Below are 22,579 nucleotides of genomic sequence, written 5' to 3' on the forward strand. Positions count from 1 at the left end.
CACCTGACTTATATATTCTAAATTAGTGATTCTAACTTAATCAGTTTTTTAAAAATAGGCTATCATTATAGAAATATCCACTTTGAAAATAGGCACAAGGTATTCAGTTTCTCTTTATGCCCAGGAAATATCTATAGACTTTAAAGTTGTATTTATTATTCTTTTCAATAATAAGCTATTAATTTCAATAAAAATGAACTATTCAAATTAAAATATTCAGCAGCATCTCAGAGCTATGAATGTTCAGTTAAGCAAAGAAAGTTTTTTTTAATTGGGAGATTTTTATTTTATATTTTATTTTTGATGAGTTCTTTTTTATTTTTATTTTTTAATTTTATTTTTCCATAAGTTATTGGGGTACAGGTGGCATTTGGTTACATGAGTAAGTTTTTTAGTGGAGATTTGTGAGATCCTGGTGCACCCATCACTCAAGCAGTATACACTGCACCATATTTGTTGTCTTTTATCCCTCACCCTCTTCCCACTCTTCCCCCCAATTCCCCAAAGTCCATTGTATCATTCTTATGCCTTTGTGTCCTCATAGCTTAGCTCCCACAAATCAGTGAGAATATACGATGTTTGATTTTCCATTCCTGAGTTACTTCATTTAGAATAATAGTCTCCAATCTCATCCAGGTCACTGCAAATGCTGTTAATTCATTCCTTTTTATGGCTGAGTAGTATTCCATCATATATATCTGTATATACACATATATATACATACATATGTGTATATATGTGTGTATGTATATATATACATATGTGTGTATATATGTGTATGTATATATACATATATGGGCATATATATGTGTGTGTATATATATGTATGTATATATACATATATGTGTGTATATATGTGTATGTATATATACATATATGTGTGTATATGTGTATATATACATATAGATACGCATATACACATTTTCTTTATCCACTAGTTGATTGGTGGGCATTTGGGTTGGTTCCACGATTTTGCAATTGTGAATTTTGCTGCTATAAACGTGCATGTGCAAGTATCTTTTTCGAATAATGACTTCTTTTCCTCTGGGAAGATACCCAGTAGTAGGATTGCTGGATCAAAAGTAGTTCTACTTTTGTTCTTTAAGGAATCTCCACACTGTTTTCCATAGCAGCTGTACTATGTTATATTCCCCCCAGCAGTGTAGAAGTGTTCCCTGATTGTCACATCCACACCAACGTCTATTGTTTTTTGATTTTTTGATTATGGTCATTCTTGCAGGAGTAAGGTGGTATTGCATTGCGGTTTTGATTTGTGTTTTGCTGATCATTAGTGATGTTGAGCATTTTTTCATATGTTTGTTGACCATTTGTATATCTTCTTTTGAGAATTGTCTATTCATGTCCTTATCCCACTTTTTGATGGGATTGTTTTTTTCTTACTGATTTGTTGGAGTTCATTGTGGATTCTGGATATTAATCCTTTGTCAGATGTATAGATTGTGAAGATTTTCTCCCACTCTGTGGGTTGTCTGTTTACTCTGCTGACTGTTCCTTTTGCAGTGCAAAAGCTCTTTAGTTTAATTAGGTCCCAGCTACTTATCTTTGTTTTTATTGCATTTGCTTTTTGGTTCTTGGCCATGAAATCCTTGCCTAAGCCAATATCTAGAATAAGCAAAGAAAGTTTACCTTTTATTTTATCTGTTTACTACTTTAAACAAGGTAATGTGATAAAAAGGTCATGTTAAGGTAATCAGGGTTGACGTATCACAGATTGTGTTTTAAAACTTGCTTACTGCAACCTTAAGTATTGGTATAATATAATCTCAAATTGTCTCTTTCAGAATTCTCATGCAAAGACTCCCGGGTTGCCACAGAGATCCCTGTCCACAGGGAGGCTCTTTCCCATCTCTCCTCCCTCCCACTTTAATTCCAAACTCAAAAAGGCAGATTAATCTAAGCTTAAAAAAGGTTTTAGTAGAAATAATTTGCAAACCCCAGAGCCCTGGGTTATTGTTGGAATAACGATTTTTAGTGCTTTGGAAAGTAAAAGTTGATTTTTCTTTTCTTTCATTCTTCCCCATCCCTTCCCCCTTAATAAAGTTATCATTCTTGTCATTTTCTAGTTTTTTTTGTTTGGTTCAAGAGGATAAGATTATAGAAAATAGTCACTAACATATCCTGCTATAGAAAGAGATGATTGGACCTTCTATTTGGAAACTAGAACAAACAAGGAAACAAAGAAACAAATAATTCTACTTTCCGATAGGTGCTGGTTTTACTTCCTCTGGCTGAGCTGTTGTTCCTGAGGTCAGACCCCAGCCAGTCTTTTGTGTACGTGCAGGACCATGGTGGCTTTAGTTTCTACCCCACCCTTCCTAGGAACTCTACTTGTGGCAAACGTATGTTCAAGCTTACAAGTCAGCCCACCCCGCTCTGATAAATGCAAGAAAAGCTGAAAGGGGAGGAGCAAGATGGGATGAAAACATCTGGGCCAAAGTGACCTGAAAACCATTAGAGAAGAAGCTGCTGGCTGAGAAGGAGGTGTGTGGCTCCGGTGAGACCACCAGCTTGGAGGACTGGTCAGCAGCTGCATGTTCTGGGTCTGTCTTGGGTATTCCCATATGGCCATGAGATCCGGGAGGCACCCCTCGCTGCTGCTGCTTCTAGTGCTGCTGCTGTGGCTGCTGCAGGTAAGCTGAGCCTGCAGCCTAGTGCTCAGGTGCAGGGAACTGAAAGCAAAGCGCAAGCTGGCCCTGCCCCTTCTAGGCTAAGGGAGGGGAGAGGGACTGAGTGTGACCTGCTGGGACCCAGGGCTGGCTGTCTTGAGAATGGCTTAGGTAGCAGGGGCTCTGGATTTATATAAAGGGAAGTTAAGGGTCCCAGTCTGTTTGGGGCAACAGTGGGAGCAGGCTAAGGGACCTGTTTAAAACTAATTTATATAGTTCACACTATTTTTAGTGAGATTACATCAACACACATGTGTTTTCTTTCTTTGTTTCTTTCTCCTTTTGTTGAGACAGGGTCTGGCTTCATCATCCAGGCTGGAGTGCAGTGGCATGATCAAGGCTCACTGCAGCCTTAACCTCCTAGGCTCAGGTGATCCTTCCACCTCAGCCTCACGAGTAGCTGGGACTACAGTCACTTACCACCACGCCTGGCTAATTTCTGTATTTTTTATAGAGATGGATTTTCACCATGTTGCCCAGGCTGGTCTCGAACTCCTAAGCTCAAGTGATTTATTCGCCTTGGCCTTCCAAAGTGTTGGGATTACAGGCATGAGCCACCTCACCCAGTCAACACACACAATTTTTTTTTTTTTTTTGAGACAGGGTCTCGTCATCCAGGCTACAGTGCGTGGTGACATCTCAGTGCACTGCAACCTCCTCCTACTGGGTTCAAGCAACCTCCTGGCTCAGCCTCCCGAGTACTGGGACTACAGGTGCATGCCACCATGCCCAGCTAGTTTTTGTATTTTTATTAGAGACAGGGTTTCACCATGTTGGCCAGGCTGGTCTCAAACTCCTGACCTCAAGTGATCTGCCTGCCTCAGCCTCCCAAAGTGTTAGGATGACAGGCTTGAGACACTGCGCCCTGCCAAGTTTTATAATGATACTTCTGTTCACACTTTACATAAGATTGAGGAAATCTCAGTTGTCTGGATCCAAGGCAATTTGAACAAACCCACGGGGATGGAAGGGCTAAATCCACTGCCCCCAACTGCCACTGTTTAAATGGGAATACAAACTAGTGGAGTCAGGATTCGAAGCACATGGGCTTGCTCTGTTTGTACTTAGAGTGGACAGAGGTAACGTTGCATGCGCTTGTTGGTTATGATCTGCTTCGTTGGCTTTCTGTAGGTAGGGAGAGGGAATCATTTCTTCCTGTGAATACCAGCTGAGGGTGGGAAGCGGCCCAGTGGCTGGTAACTGTGAGCTCTGGACTGGGCTGCTTGGCGTCCTGACCTAGGCTCCTTCACAGCCAGCTGGGGACCTAGGCCAGCTTAACTTTGTTCCTTACCTTGGATCAAGTTGAACTCACCTAGGGAGCTTCAAGGGATCTCAGTGCCTGGGTTTTGCCCCCAAAGGTTCAGGTTGAGCTGATCTGGGAGTGCACTGGGTGTCAGTGCACTGGTTTTAACATAACCTTGTTAAGCCTATTTTTCTTCACCTGAAAATGGAGCTAGTAACTGAATTTATCTGAGCCAGTTGTTGTGCCAGTGAATGAGGAAATGCGTAAAAGCCCTTGGTACTGCGAAAGTTGTCAGAATCAAAATGGAGTTCCTTATGTTAAAACACATACACACACACACGCACACACACACACTCACAGGCACAAAGCCTGATATATAGACACAAAGAAGGTTATGAAAAGGGGGTTCTCACATTTGTAGGCTTGATAACTAAAACTATCACAAAAGCTCTGCAAAAATAACAACTTTGCACAAAGGCCGTTAAAACCTTACACAAAAAATACTTTTTCGAAGAAATCTTCCCAGCAACTTTTTGTGCAAACTCAGACCCAGTGTCACCCTTCTTATTGATCTTTGTAGCCAAAGATAATTATTTCAAAACAATGATATAATCCTTCTCATTTTTTCCTTTGAAAACCTTTATCTCCCTTTACCTCCCTGACTCTGTACATCGTTTACCATGGCACACGTATTCCCATGGCAATGTCCTTGCCCAGACAAACGTCATCTTCTCTTAGAGAGCCTCTGTCTACTATTAGGTTCACAGTTCAGTAATGACCCAGCCAGTGTGCTCTTATGTCTGCGTCTTTCTGTTTTTCTAATCACAGTGAAAATGGTTGGCAATATTCATTCAGAGCTCATGCTAAAACTATTTACTGGATACCTGCTTTGGGCCAGGCACTGGGAATACACCAATAAACATAATAGGAGGAAAACCCTGTCTGAAAGTGGATAACTTGTTTGGTACCAGTTGCTTGAGGTTTGGAGAATTTTCTTGGTCACATTTTGCAATATCAAGAGTTACGAGTTTCCTTAGTCAGACAGCACATTAATTTGATGTCCAATACTTCATAGAAGTCCTTTTTAGTAGCCCATGTTTGCATGGATTTGAATATAGTCCAGATCAAATCCTGTCCCCATCCTTCCCTCGCTCCTGCTCCTACTTACAATGAGTCTGATCAGGAAACAGACCTGAATTCTCTTCCCTCTGGCGTATTAGTGCAGTGCCAAAGCAAATTAATTGACTTCTGAGGGTGGTTGGGTGGGGGTGGGCAGTGGGAATGGGTCTGTGGATTGTACTTCAGTGATTGATGACAGCAGCTTTATGTAGATTCCAGGGAATCAAGGCAGATGAAGAGAACATGATTCAATAGATATAAGAAGTTTTTAGCAATCAGAATGCTGGAACTTTAACTCTTAAAGAGCTTTACACCTGGCAGGTGCTCCATAATTGTCAAATTGGCTATGAGTAACATTCCGTTCCATTCCTTTACATCCCCGCCCCCTGAATTGCCTTATTGCCATCTGTGACATCTACGACAGATACCTACTTCCCCCTGTTCAGATCTCCATATTTACAAGCTGATACCATTTCTGCTGGAGAGCTATTGTGTCCACAATTGTTTTCCTCTGAAATCCCCACACCCTTTCTTTGTCATTTGGACAGGAAGCCAAATCACCAAGTCAGGATTCTGTTCTGCAGGTTTATGTCTTTGTTCCAGGTTCAGTGACAAGTAATGACAAGCCAAGGAAGAGGAGTTTTCTCCCCTTTTGTCATTTCCAGGCCTCTGAGCTCATATCTCCTCACCTTGGGGCTGTGGCAGGCTTCAAAGACCAGAGAAGAGGGAAGTTTTAAGAGAATGAAACTGTACAATGAGAAAAGCCACTTATGATTTTTTGTTGTTGGTGGTGGTGGCGTTGTTACCAATCTGGGAAATTCTGAATTGAGTTACATTTTAATAAATTGTTAGCATTTATGCTCTGACTGAATTACTCTTTCAGCCCTTCATTTAAGACAACAGAGTGATGGGTTGCAGAAGGTGGGGATAGTGTGGTCAGAGGTGAAGCTGAGAGGGTCAGCAGGGGACAGAGCAGGTTGGATTCTGTCCTAAGAGAAGTAAAAACACTGGGGGGAAAGCGGTGTGAGATCTGTGCTTTTAAAGATCACTCAAGCCTCTGTGCAGAGAATGTGTTAGGAACATATATTAGTGTCCTCAGACTGCTGAAACAATGAACCACAAACTGGTACGTCGGCTTAAAATAGGAGAAATGTACTCTCTTGCAGTTCTAGAGGTCAGAAGTCTGAAACCAAGGTGTCAGCAGGGCCAAAATCCGTCTGAGACTGGGAGGACCCTCCCTGGCCTCTCTCCAGCTTCTGGCGGGTTGCTGGCAATCCCAGCTGTTTCTTGGCTTGCAGCTACGTCACTCCAGTCTCTGCCCCTGTCATGACATGGCATCATCCCTTTGTGTCTGTGTTTTCCTATCGAGACACTGCTCACTAGATTAGGGCCCACTCTAACCCAGTGTGACTTCATCTTAACTGTAATTCAGTTAAGAATTACATCTGCAAATAGCCTATTTCCAAATAAGGTCCCGTTCGCAGGTGTATTTCCAGGTGGCCCAGGTTATTAACAAGGAATATATTGAGGTTTCTTGTTCCCTCTGGGCCTCAGTTTCCCCTTCTGTAAATTGAGGGTATGAGACAAGGTGTCTTTAAGGGCTCTTTCAACACTAAAGCTCTGTAAATTCATTTTATTATGATAACACATAAACGGCACAGTTGACAGTCATGTAAGAGCTGGCTGAAGTGTTCAAAAAGAGGTTTGAAATGGTGGATGTTTATACTTTGCCAGAGATGCCTTAAATTTCACATTGTTGTGTGTGTTTCATTTCTCCTCTCTTTATGCATGTCTTAGAAATTAACTTGAGATCTCTCATCTGGGTGATGCAGGAAGACTGGAAATTGTTATATTTTCTGTAATGATTTTGTAAATGCTCTCATTATATTTCTCATCCGTGCCAAATTTAGGCAGTCTGTCCAAAGAGGAAATCTTTCAAAAGATTTGCATAATGCTTTCTATAATGCGGTGGTGTGGGCCTGGGGTGGGGGGGGTTCTTTCTAGATGCTTGTTCCCTCAGCTACCATGTCCACCAAACCACTTTATCAGAGGGGGCCAGGCAGACATATGATTGCACGGTCCGCCCTGCACATGATTTGACAGATGGCTTTGGACATGGGGCATGTAAACAATATCATTCAGGCTGGCCTGGCTGGGCAGCCATGGCATCTTTTGGGAGAAAATTCTGTGAATGAATGAAGATGTAATCTGTGACTATACAGGATACTAAAGAGCTAAGAGGTCTATATAGAAATCATTCTCTCCCAAAATGCTTGGAAATATTTCATTTTTAAATGCAAGCTTTTATTTAAGCAGAATTCGGGTCCTAAAAATCAGCAGAATTTGGATCAAGGACTCTGTTCTGCAGGTTTATGTCTTTGTTCCAGATTCAGTGACAAGTAATGACAAGCCATAGGAAAGGAGTCTTTCTCCCCTCTTCAGTCATTTCCAGTTCTGAGAGCCGGCGAGTCCTCAGCTTGGGGCTGTGGCAGGCTTGAAAGACCATGGAGGAGAGAGGTTTTAAGATAATGAAATTGGACAGTGAGGAAAGCCTCTTTTTTTTTTTTATTTTTGGATGATGAGGAAAGCCTCTTAAGCTTTCATTCAGGGAGAATTTGGATCCTAGAAATCACAGAATTTCCTATGAGAGATTCCTCTAGAGATTCTTTTAATCCGTACCCAGTATCTCTCTTCTGGGCTCTAGACCAGGGCAGTCCTAGGAAAATCTCTGTGAAGATGAGAATGTCCCTGCTGTCCTGGCCAGTGTGGTAGCCCCTAGCCACATGTGGCTAATTGGGCCCCTAAAATGTGGCTAGTGCTAGTATAGAACTGAATTTTAAATTTTGCGTAATAAACCCATTCTATGTTAATAAAAATAGCACATATTTTGGAAACTATCCATATTTTTCAAAATTCCATTTAGTGGAAAAAGTGCCACTATCTATATATTTTTTGCAAATGTTTTGAATGTCCAGCTTTAAAGAAAACAGCAGGAGTCTCCTCTCTGCTTCTGTATTCAGTCTGTTGTGAATTTGTTTGGTTGGAGTATATGAAGAAATTCTGGCCTCGCGCAGATATTTGAAAAGGGAGGAATATTTTAATAACCTGGAACAGATAATTGTGGATATTTTTCTTTGATATTACACCAAAACTCAATACACTGTAATGTCTTAACAGTTATTTACTGGGTGGAATCTGAAACTATATCACTGAATTTTCCCTACTCCGTTCCATTAAAATCCACTGGTCTCTCTTGCACTCTGGATGACTCTTTTACCTGCGCATGATTTTAGAACATGATGTGTTGATCACTAGGAAGCCATTGGCTATTGAGTTATGCAGGCATTTCCTATGTGGACATATTTCAGCCTGTAAAATTAAAAAAAAACTATTGCTATTATAGTAAAAATCTTTAATTATTAGGAAGCTTTCATGCTTATATTGGCAGACACAAGTTTTCTAAAATTCTGATTTTTGCTTGGAAGATTGAGTTTATCAGTGGGAACAGATACTGTGCATTGATTGATTTTCTCGAAGTGAAAGCTCACTTTGTTCATCATCAAGGAACCGTATATCAGATACCCTGGCGTGAATCATCACAGTTTGTTGGTTGTTCTTTCAAGTAAAATGGTGTTGCATTAAAAAAAAAAAAAAAAAAAAAAGTGGCCTGTTCAGCTGGACTGAAGCAATCACGCAAGTACTTTTCTTTGAGATAAACCTTCTGCCTTGATGTACATACAGCAGCAGTGCCTTGTACATACTTCCCATCCACTCACGAAGAGTGTTTAAAAGATGTACACTCAAGTGTTGCAATTTAAAACAATTAATATTTTTTACTACTTCATCAGTTCTCAAGCGATTACAGTAATTGAGTAAATTCACCAATTATTTCATTCTTAAATGAAACTAGTTTTCTTTGTGTTTCTTTTTGGTTTTTCCTGCAAGTGCGTGAGCAAGTGCATGGTGGTGAAGAATACAATGGGGAGTTTGGTACCACTGCCTTCATTTGTGCTGAGGCATCAGCAATTCCACTCACCAACGTTATTGTTTTGCACCATCAGTGCAAATGTCAGACAGCAAAATAGGCAAACAATGGCTTAGTGTTCTTATGAAAGAGTTTGGCCTTGTGGACTCTTTTACAGGGCTGTGGAAACCATACTTTGAAAATTGCTGCTACAGAGAAACTTTTCATATATACATGGATGTTTATTACCATAGCATTTTTGGTAATGAAAAACTGGAACCAACCTAAATGACCATCACTAGGAGAATGGATAAATAGATTATTGCCTATTCATATAGTGAAATGTTCTACAGCAATAAAAATGAATGAACTAGAACTGTAGGTGTTAACACACACATCCTCCCCCAAAATGAAAAATCAATGATAAGTAAAAAAAAAGAAAAATAAGTTATGGGATGATGCTTACTGCGAACCATTATTTAAAAGTCCAATCCGAAACCATAAAAATTACACATTGTTATGAATATATAGCCATATCTATGCACACAGATACATATAGTGAAGGTTTAAAAACATGCATTGAAATGCTAAGTATAATTTAGGATGAGAGTTACTTCTGAGGAAAAAGTGAGATGAGGGAGGGGTACACAGGAAGTTTCAATTTTATCTGTAACGATTTACATCTCAACACTTCAAAGCGAATAGGGTAAAAGTATGAAGGTTTGAGAGAACTAGGTGATGGGCATCATTATGTCATTCTCTATTTCTTTCTGTATGCTCAAAGCATTTTGCTATCAAATTTTCTTTTAAATAGGAAGACTGTATAACAAGAAAAGGTTTTATTAAAAATGTTTCATTTTTAAAGACAGACTTTCCCTTTTTATTATAACTGGTAAGAATTTTAGTGCTAAATTGAATACCCAATCTTAGTTCCTGAAATTGTCTTTTTTGATAAGTTTTTGTTTTGGTATAAAACTTATAAAATTTAAGGAAAATACAAAGAATTCCAAAATACCCCGTGTGAAAATTCACCAGTTGTTTATACTTTTTGCCCCATTTGCTTTATTCTAGTCATCCTGCGTGCACACTATCTCTCTCCCTCCCCACTCCCACCCTTTCGTTTGCTGCTGGTTCTAATCATACATTGCAGGACCATTCTCTCTCTCTCTTTCTTTCTTTCCTTCCTCCCTCCCCTTCCCCTTCCCCTTCCCTCCCTCCTTCCTTCCTTCCCTCCCTCCCTCCCTCCCTCACTTCTTTCTTTCTTTCTTTCTTTCTTTCTTTCTTTCTTTCTTTCTTTCTTTCTTTCTTTCTTTCTTTCTTTCTCTCTGTCTCTGTCTCTCTCTCTCTCTCCCTCTCCCTCTCTTTCTTTCTTTCCTTCTTTCCTTCTTTCTTTCTTCTCAGATGGAGTCTTGCTCTGTTGCCCAGGCTGGAGTGCAGTGGTGCAACCAAATCTCACTGCAACCTCCACCTCCCAGGTTCAAGCGATTCTCTTGTCTCAGCCTCCCAAGTAACTGGGATTACAGGCGCGTGCCACCATGGCCGGCTAATTTTTGTATTTTCAGTAGAGATGGGGTTTCATCATACTGGTTAGTTGCTCTCGAACTCCTGACCTCAGGTCATCCACCTGCCTTGGCCTCCCAAAGTGCTAGGATTACACGCGTGAGCCACCGCTCCTGGCTGACTTATCTCTTTCTATTTCAACAGTCTTGTACATGTATTTTTTGGAGGAAGGGAAAGGATTGTTGAGATATAAATTATAAATAAGTATTATCACTCTAAGTCATTATGTAAATATAAAGTGCCATGTCTATTATTTTATTAATTATTGTAAATAATGTCTTAGAAATAAGGGGCAAAAAAAACAAAACAAAAGAAAAGCCCACTTAAACCTCATCACCAATTAATATTTGGTGTTATTTTACATGTGTACATATAAATACATCTGTGCTCATCCTGAATAAACAAGTTCTACTTCCTGCTTTGTTAACTAAGAGTAGTATTTTATTATTTTAAACGTCTCCCCACCATTGGTAATAATAAATCAGAATTCTTTTCATTATTTCTCCTATAGTTAGAGAAGATAAGTGGCAATCATGAATTAAGATGTAGAGGATAAGAAATTCTATTTACCAAAACTAAGTACAGAAGTTCTGTTTTCATCATTTCTAATTCTAGATTTGTGCAACTCCAGGTGGTTTCCATGTGATTCTGGTAAGTATATTCTCTACTAATTAATATTATTTTTATTTTTAAGGTCAGTATCATTGACAGTGTTCAACAGGAAACAGATGATCTTACTAAGCAAACAAAGGTGAGGTTTGGAAGTCAGTTTCTTAATATATAAAATCAGTCTCTACACTTGACTTAGAGACAGAATTGCAGTTTGGAGTTCTTTAGTGCCCTGCCAATGTTTGGTTTGCAGAAAATAAAATAGTAACTTCATGTGGCCTTTTAGAATCTTGAGGGACTGCCAGAGAGTTGCAGATGATGCTTTTATGTCTAATTAGAATATGAGCAGCCTGTGAACATCAAAATTCAACTGTACACCATAAGCATGGAGGTTTGTCCACATCATTTTATTCTTTATGGAATTAAAATATATTGAACTTAATATTTTCCATTGCAGCAGTCGTGCACCTACCACTGTGAAGTTTTGCCATATCCTCATGCCACGTTGTGATTATTTACTTGGTATTGTTCTCTTGGTCAATTCACTCTATCATTAAGTAATTTTTTTAAAAAAGAACTTACATTTTTGTTGATAAAATTAATGTGGCTAGAAACCAACTTCACTTATAATAGATGGTAACTGTGAAAATATATAATGCAAACAAAACAATGCTTTAAATTTCATATATTCTCCTACCTGACAAATATCTGAGCCCAAGATCTGAGTCTAAGTCACTCTCTTTCTCTTTGTGTACATGTCTGCACATTTGTTAAAAGGGATAGTCATAGACAGAGAGGCATTAAAGGTCTATCAGCACCTAGTCATCAATAATTTCAGGAAGATTGAGAGATAAATGGAAGTGGGAAAACTTTCTCAACAACTGTTTGCATATCTACTATAGGACAGCCATTGGCACATAGCAGACAGTCATCTTTAATGCTATGTCTGGATAGCTCCTGAAATTATCTCAAGAACCATGTCAAATCATCGGACAGCATCTGCCCCATGGTTAGAGATGACTCTACAGCTATTAAGAAGACAGGCACTTGGGTTTGCCAAGCTTAGGTGGCTGTTCTGGGGATGAGAGAATGCAGGCCAAGTGTCAGCACAGGGCCTTTACATGAAGTAAGGGTGTGATAAATCCTGGCTGTGAGCATCACTGCCATCCTCATTGTCACCACTGTCACTATAAGTTCCAGGAAAAGATCTACCAGCCTCTACGGCGATCCAAGAGAAGATGGGTTATCACCACCTTGGAGCTGGAGGAGGAAGACCCGGGACCCTTTCCCAAACTCATTGGTGAGGTAAGGTGCCTACTCTTAAGGAATGACCCCATCATGCCCTCTAAGTAAGCACGCCCCTTTGGCCAGGAAGATTAAGTCTTGAAAGGTTATGTGCTAGTGAGGCCAGGGAGTGAAGTAGAGCAAAAGGAGCAGTGGCCTGGGGTTCAGGATGCCTGGGTTCTAGAACTCACTCTAACTCTACCTGGTTATGTGAGTTTGAACGAGTCACTTCTCCATGTGAGTGCCTGATGAGAATCTCATACAGCAACAGGGTGGTTAATTCCAACTGACAGGTCTGCTTTATTTGGCCCATGCAGAGGCTTTTTTTTTTTTTTAATATTATTTAAAAACAGGGAGATTGTCAGCCAGGCGCGGTGGCTCACGCCTGTAATCCCAGCACTTCGGGAGGCTGAGGCGGGCGGATCACGAGATCAGGAGATCGAGCCCATCCTGGCCAACATGGTGAAATCCTGTCTCTACTAAAAATGCAAAAAATTAACCAGGCATGGTTGCAGGTGCCTGTAGTCCCAGCTACTCGGGAGGCTGAGGCAGGAGAATGGCATGAACCCGGGAGGCGGAGCTTGCAGTGAGCCAAGATCGCACCACTGCACTCCAGCCTGGGCGACAGCGAGACTCTGTCTCAAAAATAAATAAATAAATAAGGGAGATTGTCTTAAAAATTTTGCCCTTCTAAAGACTTTTTAAAAATGGAAAGTTCTGGCCACAAGGAACCCACGTTCCCACATTACAACAATTAGGTGGGGCTTGAGTTACTCAGAATACCTGTTTCCACCCCTCCCTATTGCCTCCCTCATGCTGAGGGCGAGCACTGCCTTGAAGAAGTCACATGGTATTGGAATAGCAGAATCTTTATACCAGGCTCATGTTGTTTATTTCCACTACCTTCCTAGTACCAATGGGCCTTTGAATTAAGTACTGATTAAGTTCTGCTATAGCTGTGGCATTCTATGATTCTTAGAAGAAGGAAATAGTGCACGCCTACTGTTAAAAACAAACATAAAGAGTGCAGAAAGTCTTCAAGTCTCAGTGGTTAAAAGTGTATATGCCTAAGAGTCAGGCGGAGTGAGTGGGTTCATATTCCTACTGCACCACGTCCTTGCTGGGTAAGTTAGAGATTTTCAACGTGTCCTCATCTGTACGATGCGGTCAATGATATTGCCTACATTTCAGAGATGTTTTAAAGATTAAATAGGTTAAGGCAAGCAAGGCATATTGTAGGCCCACTCATTCTAAGCTCTTTCTAAATGTTAGTTGTGTGATCACTACTTCTCTTTCCTTCAAGGGATAATTGATATTAATAAATTGGTATGTGTGCTTCCAGATATTTCTCTACAGATTTTCTGATGTGAATCTGCATCCAAGAAATGAGATCACACTTGGTGTGTTGTTCTGCTTGCCTTTCTTGTTTAGTGATGTGTCCTGCTAGTCGTTCCGTGGCAGTGTAAATACATCTTTAAAGGCTACAGAGTATCCCATGCTATGTGAAGGAAGTATCATTATATTATTTTTTTCATGTTGATGAACATTTATGCTATTTCCAAATTTTCACTGTTACAGACCAAACTGCAGCTAACAGGTCAACATCATTGTTCCTGCATCTCAGCCCATCTGTTTATTTCTTTGGCAGATGTGCCATTGCTGGGTATAATTTCTTAAAGATGCCATTGATTCTTAGCCTTGATACTTGATTATCATAGTGGCTTATTCTCATCCTCCTTTTTTCTTCTTTCCATTTTTCCTCCTTCCAGCTGTTCAATAATATGTCTTATAACATGTCACTAATGTATCTAATCAGTGGACCTGGTGTGGATGAATATCCAGAGATTGGTTTGTTTTCTCTAGAAGATCATGAGAACGGAAGGATATATGTTCACCGCCCTGTTGATCGAGAAATGACACCGTCTTTCACGGTATCTAAAACTTGATATATTCTAAGCTCGGATTTAAAAGCTCTTGCAAGACTGTTGTATTTGGTAAGCATTATTTAAGCTGACTATGTGCCAGGTTCTGGGAGATTGAGAAATTATGCCTTGTGACAAGCTTTACGAGTATGCCTGAGACTTTTGTAATCTTCTTTTAGAGTTGTGGACTTTGGCTTTGTAATGATTTCTGCAATCGATGTGAGCTGCTATAGGTCTTCATTCTAATGACCAGTGTCCTAGCATAATCGGGATATCTGAAAGCATTTGGGGATAGGGTCACAGAATGTTTATAAAATGGGCTAATTTATTTTTTGATGAGTGACTTCTGAAATATGGAGACAAGCCATAACAGACCCAGTGGGTTGCCCAATAACTGATGCATGAGCAGTTACATACCTGTTGACAATGTCTTATTGTGAGTGCAGGTGTTCTTTACGATTTCATCACTGCAACACTGTGGTTTACTATGAAGTTGAAATTCAGGTTCTAAACTAGGAAAGGAAATTATAAAGAAAAAAGCCCTGAACCATGTATCACATTACTCACCTAACATCATAGGAAGTCCTTAGGTAGTCAAACTTTGTTTATTTTGACTTCAGTGGAATGGAGCTGCTGGGAACTGGGCTTGGTTCTCAGGCGTGCTTGGCTGTACATTTATTCATCAACTCTTTCAGGGTGGAAAGACATTGATTAACATTCAAGAAAAGTAATAGTTGAAGCTTTTCTCCAGTGATCTCAAAGTACTTATATACACAATAAAAGATATACCCTTAACTCACTGATAGGCTCTGAATCTCTAATTTTTAAATAGGTGAAAATTGTTCTAAAACTCCAATGAACGTGCAGAGATGATTCTCTAGGTCTTCCTTATCCATATGAATGCATGCCTCCCTTCTGTGCAGAATTCACAGTGTCTGTTAAAAAGAAGGACTTTTAACAGTGCCTGTTAAAAAGAAGAGTAGTCATAAGGAGACCCTGAGATAGCACCTCTCAATCTTTCATGAGCAAACAGATCACCTAGGGATCTTGGTAAAAATGCAGATTCTGTTTTAGTAGGTCAGGGTGAAGCCTGAAAGCCTGCATGTCTAGCAAGCTCCAGGTGATGCCCATGCTGCTGTTCCTCGGGCTTCCACACATTGAGTAGGGAGGACCTAGTGATGGTCATGGTCTGTGCAAGGATGGAACCAAACATTCAGTGCTCACTTGTTGTTGTTGCTTGTTTGCTTTCAATATTTTATTTTTTCCTTTCCTTTTATTATTATTATTATTTTTAACTTTCATTTTAAGTTATGTACAGGTTTGTTATATAGGTAAACTTGTATAATGAGGGTTTAGTGTACAGGTTATTTCATCATCCAGGTATTAAGCCTAGTACCCACTAGTTAGTTTTCCTGATCCTCTCCCTCTTCCCACCCTTCACCCTCTGAGAGACTCCAGTGTCTGTTTCCTTCTGTGTGTCCATGTGTTCTCATCATTTAGCTCCTATTTATAAGTGAGAACATGCAGTATTGGTTTTCTGTTCCTGTGTTAGTTTGCTAAGGATAATGGCCTCCAGCTCCATCCATGTTCCTGCAAAGGACATAATCTCATTCTTTTTATGGCTGCATAGTATTCCATGGTGTACATGTACCATATTTTCTTTATCCATTCTACCATTGATAGGCATTTAGGTTGATTCCATGTCTTTGCTACTGTGAATCCTGCTGCAATGAACATACACATGCATATGTCTTTATGATAGAATGATTTAAATTCCTTTGGGTATATACCCAGTAATGGGATTGCTGGGTTGAATAATATTTCTGTTTTTAGCTCTTTGAGGAATCACCACACTGTCTTCCACAATGGTTGAAGTAATTTATGCTCCCACCAACAGTATATACATGCTCCTTTTTATTCTGCAACCTCACCAGCATCTGTTGTTTTTTGACTTTTTAATAATAGCCATTCTGACTGGTGTGAGATGGTATCTCATTGTGGTTTTAATTTTCATTTTTCTAATAATCAGTGATGTTGAGCTTTTTTTCATATGCTTACTGGCCACAAGTATATCTTCTTTTGAAAAGTGTCTGTTTATGTCTTTTGTCCACTTTTTAATGGGGTTTTTTTTCTTGTAATTTTAAGTTCCTTATAGATGCTAGATATTAAATCTTTTTCAGATGCAAAAGAAACTATCAAAAGAGTAAACAGACAACCTGCAGAATGAGAGAACATTTTTGTGAACGATGCTTTTAACATTTTAAATGATGTATTAAGGGTTGGCATTCATAATGTCTAATATGGGACTTTGTGTCTAAAAGCTGATAATGCTAAAGCCAAATATCTAACAGCATTTCCTGAAACTCGAAGTTGAGTTGGAAATGCTTGGTGCATCACAGATAGATCCTAGGCACCATTTAGAGCAAAGAGTGACAGCGTGGGGTGGGGGGAAACACATGGCATCCCCATTAGTTCTGTTATGTCAGGTTTTCAGGGCCCTATGCTTGGAGCTCCCTCACTAGGCCAAACCCATGTTCTGATCCCCCAAACATTGACCACAGTTGTCTTTTAATATTGATTTAGGTACTTATTTGATCCGTGGCCCTCTCATTTAACTACAGACTTCCACAAGGAAAGATACAGGGTGGGGATTCTGAGGCATGCCCCAGCCTTGCCTGTCACTCTCCATCTCATTACCCTGTTTTATTTTCTCCTCAACACCACTCATCACCTGAAATGTGAACTTCGTGTTTAATTATCTGTTGATAGTTGATCTCCTCCATTAGAATGCTGATCTCCCCTCTTAGAATGTAGTTCTAAGAGGGGAGAGACTCCGCCTTATTCTTGACTTTGGGGAAAGTCTGCCATTGCCCCAGGGTCAAGATCAGGGCTCCTCACATAATAGGTTCTCCCTTAATCATGTTAGATGAAGGAGTAAATGAATGAGCAAGCACAGTAAAATGTAGCCTCGGCCTTGCTGGGTGTTGTGAGTTGAATTGTGCCTCCCAAAAAGACATGTTCAAGTCCTAATTCATGGTACCTACCCCTGTGACCTTATTTGGATATAGGGTCTTTGTAGGTGTAATCAAGTTAAAATGAGGTCATACTGGATTAGGGTGGGCCATAACCCAGTGACCAGTATTTTTAGAAGAAGAGAGAATCTTTGACACAGAGACAGACGCAGAGGAGAATGCCAGGTGAAGGTGGAGGCAGAGATTAGAGTGATGCCAAGGAACGCTGAGGTTTGCTAGCAACCACCCGAAGCCAGGAGAGGCCCAGAAGAGTCTCTCACTCAGAGCCTCCAGAAGAACCAACCCTGCTGACTCCTCCATTTCAGCTCTAGCCTCCAGAGCTGTGAGAGAATAAGTTCCTAGTGTAAGCCATGGGGTCTATGGTATTTTGTTACAACAGCCACGGGAAACTAACAGCCAGGGGCTTACACACTATTTAGGAGCATATGAAATGGTCCAATGAGAAGGATTACCAACCAGGAAGGGCGGCATAAGCCATGTCCTATAAATTAGGACGTGTCCTAAACACTACACGAATTGAGCATCCTAGCTTAACCATCTGCTCCTGTAAGAGAATGTTTATTGTTGGCTTTGGCAGTCCATCAAGATAGTACATTATTAAAAATCAAGTAAGCCTAATGTAGTGGCAAAAAGACATTCTAGTAGCACTTCTTTACTCTTGAGCATCCTGATGGGGTCTCTAAAACCAGCCAAAAGAAAAATTGTGTTCAGTGGGTGGTGTGGGGGAGGCTCACTTTATTAACTCCATGCGTGTACAAGAAAGCAGTAACCCTGGTTGAGAATTACTGTAAGATTTAAGACAGAGGACAGCAACAGAAAAAGTTTTAATTTTTTTCTGTGTATGGACCTTATCTATTTATATCAAAATATGCTCATTTTTGTAGAATACAAAGCTACCCCAAAACCCATCTTTTTATATTTCTCAAAATAATTATTTGTTAATTTTTTTCACCACACAGTCTAACCCATGCAGTAGCGATTTAGTGTTGTGCATTTGGCGCTGAAGGTGTTCCTATGTGCTCATTTGCATGGAAGGCCGCAGATCTTGTGCCTGTAATTTCAGCCATATGGTGATGTATCAGGTTAATGCACTATGGTTTGTTTATCCAAAGGTATAAATCTTGAGGCTATAACCAAAGGCTGGAAACACTTTCCAAGTGCAGAAAATGTCCATGACATTTCTTTTCTCCCTTGTAACCCGAATCCCTAGAAATTCTTAGCATCTTGCCAAAGAATAAACAGCACTCATGTTTCTCAGGCATCTTATGGAACTAAAGGTCTCATACGTAGCTTTAGGATAATAAATGAAATATAAAATAATAAACATAAAACACACAAGTGGTTCTTTTTTTAAATGGAAGGAGTACAGTCGGCACAGTTTGACAGCCAGAAGTCAGGGTGATTAAGGAGCAAAGAGTTGCCAGCACAGTCATACATTATGGAGGAGAATGTAGAGATGGTGTGTGAGAAAGCCAATTTATTTGCACAAAAATTTAAAAATGTATGCTGGAGTCCCTGAAGCGTACTAGCTCAGTGGTAGAAGCCCTGAAGCCTCCCTCAGTCCTGCTGTGGGGGAGGAGGAGCACTGACCTGCGCTAGACGTGGGGGCTGCTGTTCTAGGATACCTGGTGGGACCACGGTGATGGAAGCAGAGGAATGAGCCGCAAGTCTGCAGGGAAAGGGGGCTCAGGCAGTCATGCGAAACAATACAGAGGGAAAGACGTTTAGGCCCCTGAGGAAGGGGATGGAGAGAGTGTTGCCTAAAGCTTTCAAGGCCCTTAGAGGCCCCCTGGGAGGACCACCGACTCTGGGCACTGAGTAGCCATAGAGTGAAGTGAGGAAGAATCGGCGGAAGGTGCAGTCTTGATCCCTGACTGGACTTGAATCTGGGCTACTCTACTTCCAAGCTGAAGGTGAAGTAGTCACTTAGTCTCTCCATGGTGCAGAGCTGGACAGCAAGGGTGCCTTCCTCCAGGGCTTCCGCGGGGATGAACGGAGGCCATCTACGGGAAGGGGTGGTGCTGGTGAGTCCGCCCTGGGCCTGGCTGAAGCTGGCAGCCAGGCTTCTGCACTAAACCTTTTTACCCCAAGCAGGATACTGTACCTGGCGACCAGTTGATCCTTGAGAATCCAGTGGTCTCACTGCAGAACAGGCCTCTGCCTGGACCACCCTCGTGCCAGGATCCATGCCCTTTCCCACTCCCTTTTCTGCGACTCCTGCCTTTGCCCACAGCCTTTTCAGCCTTCAGCAAACAAAAGCGCCATTTATACTAGAGCAATGAGAGATTCAGGAGCAAGTCTGATTCGACTTGCTTTTAAAAATATGTATATTTATTTAAAATACACATGTATATTTTCTTATAGTTCATATTTATTATATTTTATTAAGATATATATATTTATTTTGTAAGTAGGGACATCATATTTTTCAAATTAATGGACTTTATTTTTTAGAGCAGTTTTAGATTGACAGAAGCACAGAACAGAAAGCACAGAGTTCCCATCCTCCCCTCCCCCCACCCCCTCCCTTCAGATTCCCCTATTATGAACATTTTGCAGTAGTGTGTGCATTTGCTATAATGTATGTGCTACATTTGCTATAATTGTTGAGCCAGTATTTTACATGACTATTAACCAAAACCCATAGTTTACATTAGGCTTCATTCTTGGCATCTTACGTTTTATGGGTTTCGACAAATGTGTCCACCATGACAGTGTCACATAGAATAGTTTCACTGCTCTGAAAACTCTCTGGGCTCTGCCCATTCACCCCTCCCTACCCCCAGAACCTCTGGCAACCACTGGTCTTTTTACTGTCTCCCCACTTTTGCCTTTTGCAGAAGGTTATATAGTTGGAATCATACACTATGTAGCCTTTTCAGACTGGCTTCTTTCACTTGCCAATACCCATTCAAAGTTCCTCCATGCCTTTTTTTCATAGTATAATATTCTATTGTGTGGATGGACACAGCTTATTTACCTATTCACCTACTGAGAAACATCTTGGTAGCTTCCAGAGTTTGACAATCATGAATAAAGCTATAAACGTGTGTGCAGGTTGTCAGGTGCACATACATATTCAACACATTTGGAAGGGTGATAGCTGGATTGTGTAGCAAGAGTACATTTAGTTTTGTAAGAAACTGCCAAACTGTCTCCCAAAGTGGCTGCACCATTTTGCATTCTCACCAGCAATAAATGAGAGTTCCTATTATTTATACTTATTTTTTTTTTTTTTTTTTTTGAGATGAAGTCTTGCTCTGTCACCCAGGCTGGAGTGCAATGGCGCGATCTTGGCTCACTGCAACCTCTGCCTCCTGGGTCCAAGTGATTCTTCCACCTCAGCCTCCCGAGTAGTGGGATTACAGGCACCCACCATCATGCCTGGCTAATTTTTGCCTTTTTGTAAAGGTGGGGTTTCACCACGTTGGCCAGGCTGGTCTTGAACTCCTGACCTCAGGTGGTCCCCCCACCTCGGCCTCCCAAAGGGCTGGGATTACAGGTGTGAGCCACCACGCCCGATCTTATATTTACTTTTTACATATAAAATTAATAGGGCTTCTTACAAAATTTTATACAATATATGAAAAATCTCACCCCACCCACAACTTTTCTCTCTGGTCTAATTCCACAGAAGGAGAAAATAATTACAGAGAAATTATAACATTCACTCTTCACTTATTAGATTTGATATGAAGTTTTTAATAACTTCTTTGACAATATAATGACCTGAGAACCCTTAACTGCCTTTATTCCTTCCAAATTTATATGTATTTTACTTTTAAAAATTTATTTTCGAAACTTGTGTACGGTAAAATTTGTATCTCTTGATGTATAGTTCTAAGAGTTTTGACAAACCCTCCTTCAACCCTTAACCCCTGGAAACCACTCATTTCTTCTCCCTCCCAATACATTTACCTTGTCAATACATTTACCTTGTTTAGAACATCATAGAGATGGAGTCACACAATACATGGCTTTTTAAGTCTAGATTTTTTTCACCTCACATAATGAATCTTATATTCATCGATGTCATTGTGTGCATCAAGAGTTTCTTCTTCTTCTTCTTTTTTTTTTTTTTTTTTTTTTGAGACGGAGTCTTGTTCTGTCGCCAGGCTGGAATGCAGTGGTGCAATCTTGGCTCACTGCAACCTCCATCTCCCAGGTTCAAGCAATTCTCCTGCCTCAGTCTCCCGAGTACCTGGGACTACAGGCGCCTGCCACCACGCAAGGCTAATTTTTTGTGTTTTAGTAGAGACAGAGTTTCACCATGTTGGTCAGAATGGCCTTGATCTCCTGGCCTTGTGATCTGCCCACCTGGGCCTACCAAAGTGCTGGGATTACAGGCGTGAGCCGCCGTGCCCGGCCGAGTTTGTTCTGTTTTATCGCTGAGTAGTATCTTGCTTCTCACTTTATAAAACTAAAGGGTGCTTGGATTCTTTTCAATTGTGGTGAGATAAAGCTGCTATGCGCTTTTTTTTTTTTTTTTTTTAGATAGAGTTTCACTGTTGTCGCCCAGGCTGGAGAGCAATGGTGCGATCTCAGCTTATTGCAATCTTGGCCTCCTGGGTTCAAGCGATTCTCCTGCCTTAGTCTCCTGAGCAGCTGGGATTACAGGCACCCACCACCACACCTGGCTAATTTTTATATTTTTAGTAGAGTCGGGGTTTCACCATGTTGGCCAGGCTGGTCATGAACTCCTGACCTCACGTGATCCACCTGCCTCAGCCTCCCAAAGTGCTGGGATTACAGATGTGAGCCACCATACCCAGCCCACATATGGCTTTTATGTGAAAGTCAGTTTTCATTTATTGTAGGTAGATACCTAGGAGTGGCTTAGTTGGATCACGTAAGTGTATGTTTAACTTGATAAGCAATTCCCAAACGATTTCTCAGAATAACTGAACAATTTTGCATTCTCATTAGAAATGTATAAGAATTCTGATTGCTCTGCATCTTTGGCTGCACTTGGTATTGTCAGGTTTTTTTCAGTTTAGCTGTTCTAAAAGGTGTGTAGCGATATCTCATTGCAGTTTTAATGTGGATTTCCCTAGTGACAAATGATGACTTATTTACTATCTGTATCTCTTTTTTTGGAGAGGTGTCTGTTCAAACCTTTTGCCCATTTTAAAATTGTATTGTTTTTGTCTTTTTTTTTT

General features: G+C 40.6%; 1 protein-coding gene across 1 annotated transcript in view; it reads left to right on the top strand.

The window, feature by feature from the left end:
* The first annotated feature begins 2,582 nt into the window (after positions 1-2,582).
* The window catches only part of LOC134757799 (cadherin-like protein 26), a 28,731-nt gene continuing 8,734 nt past the window's right edge, over positions 2,583-22,579 (top strand). The window contains exons 1-4 of the mRNA XM_063702246.1: positions 2,583-2,651; positions 11,268-11,324; positions 12,377-12,487; positions 14,236-14,397. Coding sequence (XP_063558316.1) covers positions 2,583-2,651; positions 11,268-11,324; positions 12,377-12,487; positions 14,236-14,397 — 399 coding nt within the window. The remainder of the gene's footprint in view (positions 2,652-11,267; positions 11,325-12,376; positions 12,488-14,235; positions 14,398-22,579) is intronic.

This window comes from Gorilla gorilla, chromosome 21 (genome assembly GCF_029281585.2).
Source record: "Gorilla gorilla gorilla isolate KB3781 chromosome 21, NHGRI_mGorGor1-v2.1_pri, whole genome shotgun sequence".
Classification (NCBI taxonomy): domain Eukaryota; kingdom Metazoa; phylum Chordata; class Mammalia; order Primates; family Hominidae; genus Gorilla; species Gorilla gorilla.